Below are 16,966 nucleotides of genomic sequence, written 5' to 3'. Positions count from 1 at the left end.
TAATTGACTTTCGGCCGAATTAGATTGGTTAACTAACCGATTAATTGAATCAGATCAGTTTAGTCGGTTAATTCGATTTTAACCAAAATTTTAACACTCCTACTCATAAGCATCACTTTTGATTTATTATTATTATTAAAGTTTTGGAGTCAATTTTTCATTTAAACTTTGAATTGTAAATTTACTCCTTATACTTTAATTTGTTTATTTTTAGTTTTATACTTTTTTGAATTTTGAAATATTAATACTGACGAAATGATAGCTATTAATTCATTAACTTATGCTACTTCCAAAATCTGGTGTAGAATTATCACGTGTATAATGGTAAATGTCAACTTGCTATTTCTACATATTACTAAAAAAATATAGTTAATTGATTTAATAGTTATCATTTGCATTAATACTAAAATTTTAAAATTCGAAAAGCATAGGGACTAAAGATGGTGTAATTGTAGAATACACTCTAAATCTACAACTTAAAACATAGTACAAGGCTAAAAACATAATTTAACCATGGACTAAAATTTAGGTTAAGATTGAATTTTAAAATTCAAAAAGTACATGGACTAAAATGGATCAAATTAAATTACAATGACTAAATTCACAACTTACGCATACTATAGAGACTAAAAGTAGAATTTAACCTTTTAACTTTTTATATTCACTATATTATGACATACCCACAATGTAATTAAAATATTACATAAATATATAAAATTAATGTAAAAGAATAAATGAGATTGTGGTTGAAATTTTTATATAAATATATACAATCCAATTTATGTCATCATTCAAAAGAAGTTTGAGAGCTCACCTAAACTAAGAAGAATACCTATGAAGGAGGAATGCACAATGTTAAAATGTCTTGAATCCTTCCAAAAAAAAAAAAGAATCTATTTGAACAGTTGATTCAGAGACTTATTATCTTCACAAGTATTGAGAAAGAAAACAAATGGTATATATGTTTGGTTTAGACCTGTCCATGGGCCGGGCCCAGCTCGACGGCCCACTCGAAATATGGGAGGATTCGGGTAAAAATATAGGCTCCAAATATGGGCTTGAGCAAAAAAACGAGGCCCATTTAAAAAACGGGCCGGGCCTCAGGCACCACTTTTTTGGCCCGGGCCCGGCCCGGCCCAAATATAATAAATATATATTTTTTATTTTTATTTTTAAATTTTAAAATACTTTTAAAATAATTTTTTTTATTTTTAAAATAAATTTTTAATGTTTATTTTTAAAATGGGCCGGGCCGGGCTCGGGCTTATGATATTTTTCTAGGGCCGGGCCTGGGCAAAATTTCAAGCCCATATTTCGGGCCGGGCCGAGCCCGGGCCTAGGAGGTGGGCCGAAAATTTTTTTGGGCCCGGCCCGAACCCGGCCTGGCCCATGGACAGGTCTAGTTTGGTTTGATGATGTTTATTTATTTCTAATGAATTTTTAAAATTTATATTTGAAGATAGTAGAACATCAAATATAAGTTTTCCCTAAATTAACAAAGCGAACACAATGATGTCAAAGGTTTAGATTGTGAATTGTTATTTGCATGCAATTCTCAAATAGGTATAACTAGTTTGGATTCTTGCTTGTTTTTGTGTATTCATATTATAATATTTTTATAATTTTTTTATGTTTAAATTAATTAATAATATTTGAAAAATTGTAAATTTACTTTAATCAATGTTATAAAACGTGTCTTCATTTAAAGATACATTTTGAGTTTAACAAATTGGTGTAAATTAGTTTTAATATTGTATACATTACAAGTTCATATCTTTATGTGGCTCGCTTTAAAGCAACGATTGCTCACGAATGTGGAGGAATTAGACAGGATCCTTCTTGCCTAGTTTGCGACCATGCATATGAAGACTCTTCTTCATGCTTTTAAATCAGGGTACCATTTTCTTCTCTTCCAACTTTGTTGATTGGTTAGTTTCTAACTTATCTTCACATTTGAGGGCACTTCTAGCGGATGTTATTTGGTCTTTACCTATTTGGTTTAGTCACGTGGCGCCTTTGGAAGAATAAAAATTTATTCATTTTTTATTGTCTTGGAACGCTCCAGAGATAATTAAAGTTTCATTATGTTGGGCTCTACAATTTTCGATTGTACATACAAATAGGACGCTTAGTAGGGTTCCAGTTCAATCTTTGTCAGGCAAATTTGTCTATTTACATATCGATGCGGCAGTGAATGTGAGCACAAGGTCCACCTCCGCTAGTGATGTGGTGTGGTGTGAGATTAGTTTAGAGACTAGATTGTCGGGTTTAATCATATTTTGGATAATTGTTCTATCTTTGATGCTAAATTTTGGAGTATTTAGGATAGTTTACTCTTGTTACAAGAAAATGGATATGTTAAGGTTTTAATTCAAACAGACTGTTTGGAGGCGGTCAAAGCTATTCAAGATAGCTTTTTGGGGACATTGAATTCGGCTTTGCTTCGAAAAAGTCAACAGATGTTACAGTGCAAGGAACATTGGGTGCTTAGGCATGTCCCTAGGGAGAGAAATCAAGTCGTTGATCGTTTAGCTAAAATGTCCTCTGTTGGAAAAGATGGTATGCAAATAATAACAAGTATACCTAGGGAGTTGATTAACTTTCTTGGGTGGTGCTTTTGATCATTTAATTTAATTTAGTTATCTCATATTTTTATTCAAAAGAAAAAGAGTTAATATTTAAAAATATTTATTTTGAATTTAAAAATTTACTATATATTTGTGTGAAGTTGCTTTATAGTTTTTATTTCCTATAATTTATTTAACTTAATTATAGATAGAATTACAAATAATTTTAATTTTGATATTAATTTTTAATGTATATTTAGCATATCCCTGCACATTTATATATAGATATATCCCTGCATATTTAATTATAGATAGAGTTAAAGCGTGTATTATTTAAGTTAAATATCACACAAAAATATTGATGTAAAAATAAAATATATTTATATATGCATAATCTTGTATTCATATAAAATTTGTTAATTTTATTGAATAAAAATATAATATATAATAAAAACAAGTCTAAATGCATCGATATTGTGAACAATAAATATACATGTTTTTAAAATTAATTAATTAATTAAATATAACAACATGTATTATTTTCCTTAAGTAAGCAATGTATCGAATTAGTGGAAATTTATTTTTATATAGAATTTACCTTGAATTAATTTTTTATTCTAAATTTTTTCAGATATTAAAAAAATATGAGGAATTTTTATCCCAAATTTGTCGTTATCTTTTTGTAAGGAATTTGCCTTGAATTAATTTTTTTTAAATATAGTGAACAGTCACACATGACAGATTATTATTGTGACAAATGATAGTTTAACTATGTCACATGGGAGTTGTTTCTCTCTTTTTTTTATAGCCTCATATTGTTATAGTCTGTATATATATATATTAGATTTGTGGATTAAACTATAGTAGAGAATAGAAAAAAAATCTAACTCATTGGATTGTTTTTGAAGATTATAAGTGTTCATCAATTCGTGATTAGAACCTACACTCTAAGTAAGTCAAGTTTCAAGAATAGTAGAGAAGATCGTGTTGGTCGAAAGCCGGGAACATTCTTTATTGCCTATTCCAAAACAAAGGTGCGAATTTGGTAATGGGTATATTGCTATAAGTGTCACAATCACTCAGTTTTAGAAAAAAAATCCGCTATGCAACAAAATTGTTTTTTAAAGTGAATTTTTTCCAACATGTTTAATTGTGCTATAGTCCCTTCATGGGCAATTTCAAGGATGCCCCATGCCTCTTTAGCAATAGTGCACTTTGAAATCCTCTTAAACTCCTACTGAGCAACGCCACAGAAGATAGCACAAAGTATTTTTAGAGTTGGCATTAGCAAGTTTCTTCTCATCAGCGGTCTATTCCAACTTAGACTTCAGGGTTCTTCTAGCTTTTATTTGATTTATAGGTTGCCTCCATCCAGTGAGTACAGATCTCCATACATTTTCATCAGTAGACTTGATGTAGGCTTTCATTCTTATCTTTCAGTAGGCATAGTTGTTATTATCCAACATAAAGGGCTGAGTAGTTAAATATCCTTCCATATCTAACAATTAACAACACCAGGAAACACCACTATCTATGTTAAGTAGGAAGCTCTAATATCAATTGTTGAATCGAATCATTGCTAATTACTTAAAGAATAAAATGTTTAATGGAAAATGCTTAATTGCAGTAGCCACTTTAGTTGCCACTACGATGAACAAAACAAAAATACAAAATAAACAATGACACCCTACATTTGTGAAGCCTAGCTCAGTGAGTAAATCCACTATCTCGAATACCAATGCAACAAGTGATTTAAGTTCTATCACTCTCCAATATAGCAACCTCACTTTTGTATTTAAAGATGTAAATCACTCACCTCTAAGTTCTTCCCCTAAGAACTTAGGAAATAAACAAATTTGTTTATTCTCTCAAATGCAGTCACAAAATACGATCCACGATGAACAACTAAGTCTCTCAATATATAAGAGTTTTTGAGACTTGGTATCATACTAGAGATCAATTACAATCCAATCCCTATCAACAATAGCTATAAAATACAAAATATTAATAAAGACCAAAATAATGTGAATTGTTGGAGATTTGTTCTTCAATGCTATCTTCAATACTAATAAAATCCGATTCTTTGATATGATCCAATCCAATCTTTAAGATAAGTTGCTTCAAATGGATTGGTTTTCAAAGTTAGGCTTGCACACATCTATAAATTAACAATTTTCAAAACCCAAAGATTTAGTTTCAATAAATTACCAACTAATTCAAATATGACAAGTAATCAAACTGCCGTAGTGATGATAGAAGTGACCACTTTCATTAGCACTTAGCCACCCACCTCAAAAACTTTTTCTCAACATGATTTATGATATTTTATGAGTTCAAGTATGCATTATATTTATCATGCACAAAAACAATTTAATGTATTATAATTAGGTTTACTTTAGCTTAAAGAATAAAGGTTATAACTAAATCAATTACTTAGGCAAAGAAAGAGTTGTTTCTTTGTTATCCAAGTAGCTTAGGTATATATATGTTTTTGTAATAGACAATAATGTATCTCTGATTTTCTCTTCAAGGGAGTTTTCTTTGGAGATTTGTTTATTGATAGAAATTTCAACTCAAGTTTTCAAGGATTGTAGGTAGAATTCTTCGTAACTTCAAATTGCTTAATTAGCTTGATTAGAAGTCGTTTGAAATCCTTTGTTGGTGTTAAATCTAAACATCAAACCCTACATCATTAAATTGGGTTTCATCTTTTCACAAATTTATCTAATTTTTCTTAATTGTTTAATCTTTTTAAACCAAGAATTAATTGAAATTTGGTTCTTATTTTTTTGTTCATATTGTAATTCCATAGAAAAGCCTTCAATGTGTTTCAAGAAAAGACGCTTTTTGTTCTCCGAAATCCAGAATGTTTCTAGTTTTCATTCTTCAATATTTTTTCCCCATATTATTATCATTCAACTCTTTGCTTGAGATTTCAAAAATAGAGTGGAGCTTGCACATCAAGTACTTAACCTCCACTTCATTCTTTCCGACTCCAAGCTGATGCTGGATTTCAGCTTTCTCAAAGAAATATTTATAACAACTAAAAATTGGTCATTGGAGAAGTTGTTAAACATCAACATACTGTCTATCTGCATAAAAACAACGAATGAAGATTTCCCATCACGTATAAACTTCACTTTCTTTACATGGAAATCGCATATACAAAATCTTGTTTTCTTCTAACCCATTCATCATATAAACATATGCAAATAACAGGGATACCACCAAAAAGGAGCTTGTCTCTTCTTATAAAATTATGTCTGGGAGTTTTTTTGGACAAAATTTACAGTAAGTCAACTTGATAGCTACCTTGTCCTTAAAATAACCTCTTGATCATTCAAAGGAGGTGGAGCAATTTTGGACTTTACTTGATGTCTTTTCTAATGCTTACAATTGTAAAGACATGAAATTTTCGCGAAAAAGAAAGATTTTAAATTACCATATTGATATTCGGTGTAGAATTAGTATATTTATTAATGTTTAATTGGTTGTTTACATCTGTATAATATTTATGATGACTTCAATAAAATGGAAGACAATAATTGTTTCTGAGTTGTATTTATTTGAGTTTTTATTTTATAAAAATATCCATATTCATAGGAAGTTATAACTCTTCGAATATAAGCTATTAAAAAAATATAAAATATTCAACATATTTATGTTAAACACATACAATATCTAGGCTATCAGATAAATTCATCGTCGACAATTGAATGGTATAATATAGGAAAATTTGTATCCATGCCAAATACAAAAAGTGATGCTTGGTCCAATCAAAAGAATCTATCATTTGATTCAGGGGCAAAGTCAGAATCTTTTTTTTCGGGCGATATTAAATTGTAATTTTTACGATAATAAAAATGCAATTTCACCATTTTAATAGCATCTATCTTTATAATTTTTAAAGGATTAAATCAAATGTTTATCATTTTAGGGGGGCAAAGTATAATTTTACCTTTACTACTTTAAAATTTTAAAAATTTCAAAGGGATTAAATAGAAAATTTTCTATTTTAGGGGGTAAGGCTCCTGCCAACCCCTTGGTTTTGCCCCTGATTTGATTGCTTTTCCACTTTCATTCGTTTACAAATAAACTCCAACAAAAAAAGAGAAAGGAAAAAGGAAGAAGAAGATATAGTTGGGAATGAAATTTTGTAAATTGTATCTCCTTTGATAGAAAATGGAGGGATCAATTGATGTATTCTTTTAATTGTATTCGTCGGGACTGATGAGTCTTAAACCCACAACTTCCATCTTGACAGGGCGGTGCTCTAACCAATTGAATTACAATTCCAGGGAAATAAAGAAAAATGTAAAACATAGGTAGTCTTATGATTTTATTCAAACTATTTCTGTTTAGATTTTAAATTCAAATCGCACGGTTGAAACAAGTAAAGGCGTGTGATATATTGATATCTATACGAACATGCACTTTGAGTGAGAGCGACACAAATTACTAGTTACTAAGAATCCTTTCGTTCGACACTCGTACCCAAATTCAAGTAACATAAATATATATATAATAAACCGCTTATACATGTACTAGAATTTATCACAAAACATTTAAATAAAATAATTACTTTTTAATTTAATATTTTTATATATTTTCATTAATTAAATTAATTTCACTTTAACTCCAATCATAAAATTAAAACTAAGGAAGATTTGATCATAATATATACATATAAAATAAGTTAATGTAATGAAATATTTTACTCTTAATTGTCAATTACATTCCTTCAAAGAGATTGGGCGGAAGGCTAGCTTGTCACCCCGTAGGACACCATTCCTTAAAATAATAGAAAAATGAAATTATATTCTAAGAATGAGATACAGAGTTATTATGAATACAAAATTAAAGTAATATTATTTTTTTCCAATTTAGTATCTAAATTTTTTTTAGATCAAATAGATATTTAGAGTTATATTTTGTTACCCGAATTTTTCCATTTCCGTTAGCCTATAATTTAGCAACACTTAAATAAAATACACCCCGTAAGCTGTTGCATGCAAAGTGAGAATAGATTTTTTTAAAACCTTTGTAATTTTAATGATAAAGTTTAAGTTATTGAAAATGCCTATCATCCCTTACGTAAACGACTACAACTTCATCTTAATCTAGGGTTTGCAGATAAAATATTTGGTTCCTCCATTCACAATCACAAGTTGAAGCTCAAAATATAGCAATAGTTCCAAGAGGATTTATAAACTTTTATCTCCCTGCAAACAAAGCAAAAATAATATAATAAACCCAGCAATGTTAAGTTGACGAAAGATATATACCAAAATTTAGGGTTTGAAATTAAAGGAAAGATTGGTTCAAGATTTTCAATCACTAATGGAGCAGTGAGCAATATACTTTAGGGAGTAGATGATGTTTTAAGCCTTTGAAAAACATTAGATACAAAGAAATTTCTCCATTTTATTTGTCAATTTTAGTTGGTTTAGTATTGCTTTTCAAAAACAAATTTGTTGTATAAAAAATTATTTTGAAAAGTTGGACTTAAGATTTAAAATATTCTATTGCTGTCAAAAAAAATACTATAAAAAGTTAGAATATTGCTTTTAGATAGGTTGTAATGTAAAAAAAAATCAATTTATTAATATTATAATATATAAAATATTAATTTCAAATATTTTAAAGTAATTAATATAAATTATTTATATAATTTGAATAGAAAATAAAATTCATAATTTTGATATTAAAATGACAAACATAACTCTCGTAAATAAATACAAAAAATTAATTGACTTGAATGCAAAATATTTTTTAATTTCACAAAAGAAATGGTATCCGATTAATTCGTGACACTAATTCAATTAGAGATTCTATGTCATCGTGTAAATACTAACACAAAATAAATTGTTAAAGAAAAGGGATCGGATGATTAATATTTTAATAAAAATTAAAATTATGGTGTTGGATCTCATAATGTAGGACTGGCTTTGCATGGGCAGGCCAAATGTAGGGAAGAAAAATGTTTGAATTGCTCAAGAATATGATAATATTAAAATTACAAAACAATTACGCACATTGCATTGGTTTTGAAGTCATAGCATAGATTCTGTTCTTAAGAACCAGAAATATGGGATCTTTTACCCTTCATACATCAATTTCTTTACAATTTAACCTAGTTAATTTTTTATTATTTTATTTAAAGTTACAGTTAAGATTGATACCAAGTCTTTAGAACTCTTAAATTAATGAAAGAACCCAAATTAAATATATAAAAATTTACACTAGTTGGTTCCTTGGTGGAGTCCAAGTCCAGGAAATTACAGATCATTTTATTTGAGTAGTCTAGAATAATATTTGCAGGCCTCTATAAATATAAACAAAAACACCTTCACTATCCTCAAGTTGACCACGTCTCATTTTCCTTTTCTTTTTGATTCTCCCCAGTGGTGGAATGGAGACTGATCAGCCTGCACCAGAAAACCCAGACAAGGCATCCTCGGATGAACAGGGTGCAAGCCCGGCAAGATCCTATGACTGCACTTTTTGTAAGAGAGGTTTCTCCAATGCACAAGCCCTTGGTGGCCACATGAATATTCACCGTAGAGACAAAGCCAAGCTCAAACAACCTTCTCCAACTCGTGAAACTACTGCTACTACCCAACAATCTAATTTCGACATCTCCACGATCATCCCCTCCTATTCTCACACACCAAGCAGCCATGGAAAGTGGCGTTGGGTTCTTCAGGATGATGGTGCTGATGCCAGAACAGACAAAACCAGTGACCATATTGTCGGATCACAAATCCGACAACTGCCTTTGTTTGATGAAAAACCTTCCAAATCAGATCAAAATCCCAGAAGCCAAGTTCAAGAGGGCCTTGAGAAAGGGTTTTCATCCACCCAACCTCCATTAGGGTCTGAATTGGATCTTGAACTTAGATTGGGACCTGAGCCTCAAGATTCATCGCCACCAAAGACCACCAAAAAGTTCTTTTAACCTCCACATAAACAACAATAATCCATATTATATACCATGGTACGTTTTCTTCTTTCCTGTTATTGTAATTATTTTAAAAAAAAAAATTTGTCGGATGATAAATGCTATTATGCCTCAAACCTCAAAATAATTATGATTGTATTTATTTATTTTTCCAATTTCTTTCATGTATTTAATTAACATTTAGTTTGTTCGGATTTAAATATCAATTCTTCTTTTTCTTGTTTTGGTACATAAATATAATCTTCTATTTCTCAAATTTTATGCTAATTAACATTGGAGATATTTCTTGTTTTCGTTATTTTCTAGGGTTTGGCTTTGGTTCAAATCGAAAACAATGAAAATATGCAACATTAATGATTAGTAAAAGAACAGAATTTCTTTTAGCTAATGTTTTACACATTAATCCAAACAGAAGATTATAAACAAGTGATTCTTGTCAAAAGCTGACAGCGATTAACGACAGGTTTTCATTAAACTCGTCTCTGGTTGATTTTTCCGAGACCTTACTACATAACATAAACTAGACTTGAAAACTTTGAACCAACTGATTATGGATTTAAGGGCAGGGTTTTTTAAAGCCTAAATTAGTTTGATATCATTAGATATATTAATCAACAAACGTTTAACTCCAAGTGCAGCATGCAATGCATGCATGTCAATGCATATGTTTCATATCAAAAGAATTTCGATTTCTTCAAATGAGGTTCGTGACATTTTTTACTAGCTTATATATGAAAGTACTTGACAGGGGCTATTCAGATGCTGTACTAATCATTTGCACTGGAATCTTCTGCAAATATACATATGCACTTCTTTTGCACGAACCCTCATTAAGAAACTAATTAATAAATCTTGCATGCCTTGATATATGATGTTGAATTCTCCAATTTGACATTTTCCTTAAATATATTCATGCACAACAGATATTCCAATATGATATAAAAGTATAATCACCGAATATATAAAAGAAATTCTATTGAAGAATATTTGGATTTTTTTAAAAAAATTCTATGCTAAGTATAGATTTTAGCTAATATATATTACTGAACTGAAGTGATTCAGAATCCATATGTATATATACATCTAAAATATTGCATTGAGTATAGTTTAGAAATAATGGTTTCTTAGTGCCATAATTTGGATACTCGTATATTCTTAAAATTTTTGTCAAATTCAAGTGCTCTTCAAGATATTTGAATCTACATCCTTAAATATATATGAATGTACTCTTCAATTCATCTTATGTTTCAATCTAATCCCAGTAAATTGGACCATGTTGTGAGAGCATAATATGGAATTGTTTTCTTTAAACATCCATAGGTCATTTAAGATTTTGTTACCCTTAAAAGAGTGTTTCCACCTATTCGAACTCACATTTTCAAACACAAATGAGTGCGTCATTTAGAATAAATACAATTTGTTCTATAGAGCGCACTCCAGAAGATGGAGCTCTTTTGTATTTGAGGACGTGGATTCAAATATGTGCACGTGTACTTAAGGGTGACAAAATCTCGTGGGACCAATGGATGTCCAAAGAAAATTTCAATTTATGCCTTCACACGAGTCATCCAATAAGCTAAGTCAAGTCTTGACATAAAATGCAATTTTTTTATATTTTAATCATGCACGGTCCTTTGTACCATGGGAGAGCATAATTCGAATTTGTTCTCTTTAGGCAAATTTTTACTATCCTGAAGTGTGCTTCTAGAAATTCAAACCTACATTCTCATTTCTTAAGGAGGCAAAAGCAGACTAAAGGATGGAAGGAAAGAGAGGGGTAGGAAGATATATTCATATATATTTATAATTTATTTATTTATTTAAAGTAAATAAATTGTTTAGAAACCTTATAATATATTTTATTTATGGGTATTCTAGAAATACATTAAGAAAGTATAAAAATAATTTTTTAATATGCAATATTTTTTAAGAAGTGTTTCAGGCTAGATTAAAATTCCAATAAGTTATTCAAAATTGATCTAAAAATACTAATTACATAAGGGAATAGTAGTTCAAAATTTGAAGATGTAAATCCCCTTCCCCACCATAAAATAAATATTAAACTACAATTTTTAATTTTAGAGGGTCAAAAACATTATTTTATTTAAAAAAGTGAATATAACTTAAAAATAAAATATAAAAATCACATAAAAATGATTGATTTTTTTTATTTATTTGAAAATTAAATATTATAAAAAAGAATGAAAGTTTATCAAATAATGTCCAAAATGGATAAAACAAAGTGGAATCCAAAATTACGATGTAACCAAACCAAATTATGAGGGATAAATAGAAAAATCCAAAAGCTCCAAACCCACCCATCCTTTCATCGCTGCCTATACTAATATGATATACTTGATTTTATAATTTAGTGATCATATTTTGAAGTTTAAATTTATAATTTTGTTAATTTAAAATATATATTACCTTTTCTCAATTAATTAAATGACCAAAATTACATTAGTTATGGTATTGTAATCTTTATTAGATGTTTATTTAATATTGGGCAACGAAAATTAAAAAAAAATGTAAATTGGGATTGCTGTTAACAATTGTTTTCATTTTCATCACCAAATTTTAATAACTCATTTACTTTTTAAAAATAAAATTTATCTTTTTGATTTTTTTATAAAAAAAAAATTGAGTTAATCAGTATGGAGATAAAACCCAAGTTATTTTGTGTAATTCAATTCTTAGTAAAAAATCATTTTTTCTTTCTTAAAATCCAGTTTTTTCCCTAAAGAAACACAACCCTTTTTATTGAATAAAAACTAAAAATTAATTATAAAAAAAATTCCTTATAAAAACCGAAGTAAAACTTTAGGTTTTTCCCTTTTATTGGGAGAAAACGAAATTTATTTCTAAAAAGGAAAAAATTAAATTGTTTTTTTCTATAAAAACCAAATAATTTAATGTAAATACCATGTTTTCCCTTCTACTAAAAAAATTAAATTAATTATAAAAAAGAAAAAGAGAAAAAAATAAATTAAAATGATAAAATAATTTTTCTTCATAAAAATCTAAGTTTTTCCTATAAAACCCCAAGTAATTCCTTATAGCCTTTTCCCTTTTACTAGAAAAAAATAAAATTAATTCTAATTTAAAAAAAAGATGAAATGAGTACACAAAATGAAAATTTATTAAAGTTGAGTGACTAAAATGAAAATAATTGTTAACGACAGTGCCCAATTTGCAATTTTTTTTTATTTTCAATGCCCAAAACGAAAACTTATGAAAATTGAGCCACCAATTGTATAGTTTACCTTATAAATTTTGAATTTTACCTTTTTTTTTAAAAAAATATAGGACTTTATATTTTTATTTATTGCTAATAAAGTCTTTGTTTAGCGGTAAAAGAGACATGTGAATTTTGAAGTTTTATATTTGAATCATGCCATCATGTGTAAACTCTCTTCAATGTATTTTGATGTTTAGTTTGATTTTTCATTATAAATTATGATTGTAGCTATTCAAACTATATTGATTGCAATTATAATTATATTTTTTTACAAAAAACTTATATTTCTTATTATAGGTTAAAGTAGTAAAAAAAATTCATGTACTTTTTTTTGAAAAATCAATTAAGTTCTTCCGTGAAGAACACACTCAATAAAGCCTCAAACGTTAAAAATTCATCAATTAAGTTTTTTGATCAACAACTTTCGCCATTGATAATTATTATGCTGATATGGTCATTAACTGTCGTTGAGTTAGTCATCATGATGCCACTGTGATGATACAAACTAGTAAAAAATATTCAAAAAAGGTATTTAAAAATTCATGTCCAAAATGAATTTGAATAAATGGATGTCCAAATTCCTTTAAATGGACACCAGTTTATCTAGATTCATTCTAAACATTATTTTTAATTATAATTTTTTTTAAAAATTATTAAAACTTTGTAGAACTTTATAAAAATTAAAAATTAAAAAAAAAGTTAATTAAAAATTCAAGCCTAAAATGAATATAGGTAAATGGACATTGAGGAATTTGGACTTCCATTTATCCAAATTCATTTTGAATATATAAAATTATACCAAATTTTAAAAAGTATTAGAATTTTGTAAAACATTATAAAACATAAATAAATAAAAACAAGAAATGGAGGTTCTTGCTTTTCTTGTAAATTTTTTTTTAAGTATGTTGTACATGCCATATTTTGCCCGGGTTAAAAAAAAACCCGCATTACAAATAGGCCTATATGGCCCAAATAATAAAACAAACAAGGCCCAAAGTTACGGTGGCCCAAACTACAGACAAAAACCCTAGGATTTCGGCAGCGCCGCAAGCCTCCGAATCTTCCCCGATCTTCACCTGCAAGGAAACAAACAACATATGGAAAGAAAATCATAGATTTGAGAATCAAAGATATATTCAGATTTATTCTTTCTTTGATTTATTTTCATTCGACTATAAAAGGACATCAAATACATTGTAATAGAGATCGAAAAATCGAATAAAAATCGAGGCTTTTACTTTCGCAATACAGAGAGCATAGTCGATTAAAGGTTGATATTTGCATTTCTATTTTATTTTTCCGTTATATCTATTTATTTTTATTATTTATATAAATAATATAAATATAAAAGGAAGGAAAAAACCTATATTCGAGCCTAACCACTGCGGATGGCCGAGGAAGTCGTCACCGAGGATTGACGACCGGAAGCCGAAAGGTTTCTCTGTTTCTGGGGGCCCTTTCGTCAATATTTCGCGAGATTTGAGCCCGGATCTAGGCTCAGGAGGTTGAGAAGGTTAAAAGGGGAATTTTCCCCTTTCCCGGCCACCGCGGACGGTGGTGCCGGCACGGAGATAGGCGGCCGGTGCGGTGGCCGGCGAAGGGCCGATGACCGACCGATGGCCGGAGGATGGACTGAGGGGAGAGTGTTTCTTTAAGGTTTTTTTTGTTTTTTTTTAAAAAGGGTTTCAAATGATTTTTTTGGAACATTGGGGGTATTTATAAGGTACCAAAACGGCGTCGTTTTGGAGAGCCCTCAGACGCCCAAAACGGCGTCGTTTTGGGTAAGCCGACCCGACTCCGACCTGACCCGGCCTAAGATCCGCATGTTTTTGAGCGGAGGGGTAAATTGTGCTTTTAGCCCCTCCGCCTTTTAACATATTTCTAATTAAGTATTTTTTGTTCTTTTAATTCGACCTTTAATTTATTTTAAATTCCAATTTAATCCTTTCGAACGGCGCCGTTTAAGAGGAGAAGAGAAAATTGCTCTTCCAGCCCCTCTATGTAATTCGAGCATTCAATTAAGTCCTCTAGACTTTATTTATTTGCGAATTTACCCCGAATCTTTACTGGCGATCCAATTTAGTCCATTTTTATAGTTTCTTTAAAAATCAATATTTTTGATAATGCAATTATATTCTTTTAATTTTTATTTTGTAATTCTCATATGCAATTATTATTTTTTTTTATGTATATATATATTTTAAGCATGTATTTATGTTTTTTTATATACTAAAAATTTTCGCATACTTATATTTTATATACACTGTTTAATTTATTTAATTAATTTTAATATTATATTAATTCTTTAAAACTCATGTATTTTTTTAATGTGTATAGGTATATTTTTTATTTGCTTATTAATTCATGTTTGCATATTTTTATTATTATCTTACTTATTTTTTCTTTTTTTTTGATAGCTTTTGCATGTCATTATTTTATATTCATTTGTTTATATTATTCCTATGCTATTATTGTATTTGTTATCATTGTTATTACGACATTTGCGCATATAAAATAACGTTACATCATTTTTTTACTCAAATTTAAAAATAGAAATTTGTTTTAAAATTGAGATAATGTTCGTATTTAGGATTTTCAAGGAAATTGAGCCCTAACGCATTGGGTTCCGATTTTTTTCGTTAAATCTAGCAATCGAGCATTTCTCTTTAATCAAAAAAATAAGAGCTCATTATTGGGAATTCAACACGTTGTGTCCTAACGTATTGGATGTGACGCATTGATTTCTCGAAATGAAGATTTTTCTAAAAAAAAATAATAAAGGAAATATTCCGAGTTTGGGATTTTAAAGAAATTGTGCCCTAACGTATTGGGCCGCGATTTCTTAAATCTTGGATAAATGGATATTCTTTTAATTTTTTTATTATACGAGTATTTTGACCTAATTCATTTTGGAGGAAATTAAAATGTTGTGCCCTAACGCATTGGGTGTGGCATTTTTCTTCTTTGAAATGAGAAGTGTCTTAATACGTAACGTTTTAAATTTTTAAAGATTATATACATTTTTTAAAATTTTCGACCTTAAGACACTAATTAATTAATTAGGTACCAATTTTGGGCGTTACGAGGGTGCTAATTCTTCCTCGTACGTAACTGACTCCCGGACCCGTTTTTCTAAAATTCGTAGACCAAAGTCGTTTTAGGTGACCCAATCATACCTTAATAAAAGATTGGTGGCGATTCCCAATTTTCATTTTTTAAAAGTCGACAACCTAAAATTTTAAATTTTTTGTTTTCAAAAAAATGGTTTCGACATATGTTTTTGAAATTCTAATAAATTAATAGTTTTTCATTTTTTTCTAACAAATTAATAGTATCGAATTGAAATTTTTAGTATTGGATTTTTTTATCTAATTTGTTAATTCTGGTATTGGTTTTTTATACTTTCAGGACCATTTTTTATACCAACTATTAATTTCAATGTACGATATAAAACTATAATATCAAAAAATACAGTTAGAGTTATGGTCAAACATGTGCATAAAATGAAAAACTATATATATAAATTAGTTTAGCATAGACATATACTTTCCTTTTAATTTTTATTTCTCTATAATGTTTTATAATTTTTTTTAAAAATTATTTAATTTTTAAAATTTTTGTAATTTAAAAACTCATGTAGAATGAAGTTGGATGTTCATTTGTTAAGGTTCATTCTAGACTCGATTTCTAAATAATATTTACTTTTTGTTTTTGTTTTTGTTTTTATTTTTTATTAATAATTTTTTATAATTTTAACAATGTTTTACAAAATTTGTAAAACAATTTTTATTTTTTTTTAATTTTAAAAGAAAACTACAACTAGAATGAATCTAGTCAAAAAGTTGTCCATTTCAAATGAACTTAAACAATTGGACGTCTAAGTTCATTTTAGACTTAATTTTTTAAATACTTTTTATTTTTACTGACGTAGATCACTATGTCAACATCATAACGATTGACTTAATGATAGTTAACATCCATGTTAGCACAATAACAACCAATGATGGAAATTTTTAATCACTTATAAATTCTTTAGCACCCCTCTTTCGAATTTCTTTCACAGGGTCTACTTTAGGTGCAGTTGCAACCGGAACTGGTAGTGCAGGTTGTCCTAGGCAAACCACTTTTGGCTGTGGTTGCTGATGTTGATGAGGCTGGGCGCTTAAGTATTTCCCATAAACTGGTCGAACATTTGTGTCA

At 28.8% G+C, this 16,966-nt stretch overlaps 1 protein-coding gene across 1 annotated transcript; it reads left to right on the top strand.

Annotated features, from left to right (window-relative positions):
• The first annotated feature begins 8,944 nt into the window (after positions 1-8,944).
• On the top strand, positions 8,945-9,613 carry LOC107956044 (transcriptional regulator TAC1). Its single transcript, XM_016891798.2, has one exon. It carries the CDS (start codon positions 8,980-8,982, stop codon positions 9,523-9,525), a length of 546 nt encoding a protein of 181 aa, XP_016747287.1. The 5' UTR covers positions 8,945-8,979; the 3' UTR covers positions 9,526-9,613.
• Positions 9,614-16,966: the final 7,353 nt, after the last annotated feature.

Source organism: Gossypium hirsutum, chromosome D07, assembly GCF_007990345.1.
Source record: "Gossypium hirsutum isolate 1008001.06 chromosome D07, Gossypium_hirsutum_v2.1, whole genome shotgun sequence".
NCBI classification, from domain to species: domain Eukaryota; kingdom Viridiplantae; phylum Streptophyta; class Magnoliopsida; order Malvales; family Malvaceae; genus Gossypium; species Gossypium hirsutum.
Note: the sequence above shows the minus strand (reverse complement) of the source record. Positions and strands in the feature narration are given on the sequence as shown.

Bases quoted from the DNA above. Each gene is read 5' to 3' on its own strand.
- LOC107956044 (XM_016891798.2), top strand. From the start codon at position 8,980: ATGGAGACTGATCAGCCTGCACCAGAAAACCCAGACAAGGCATCCTCG.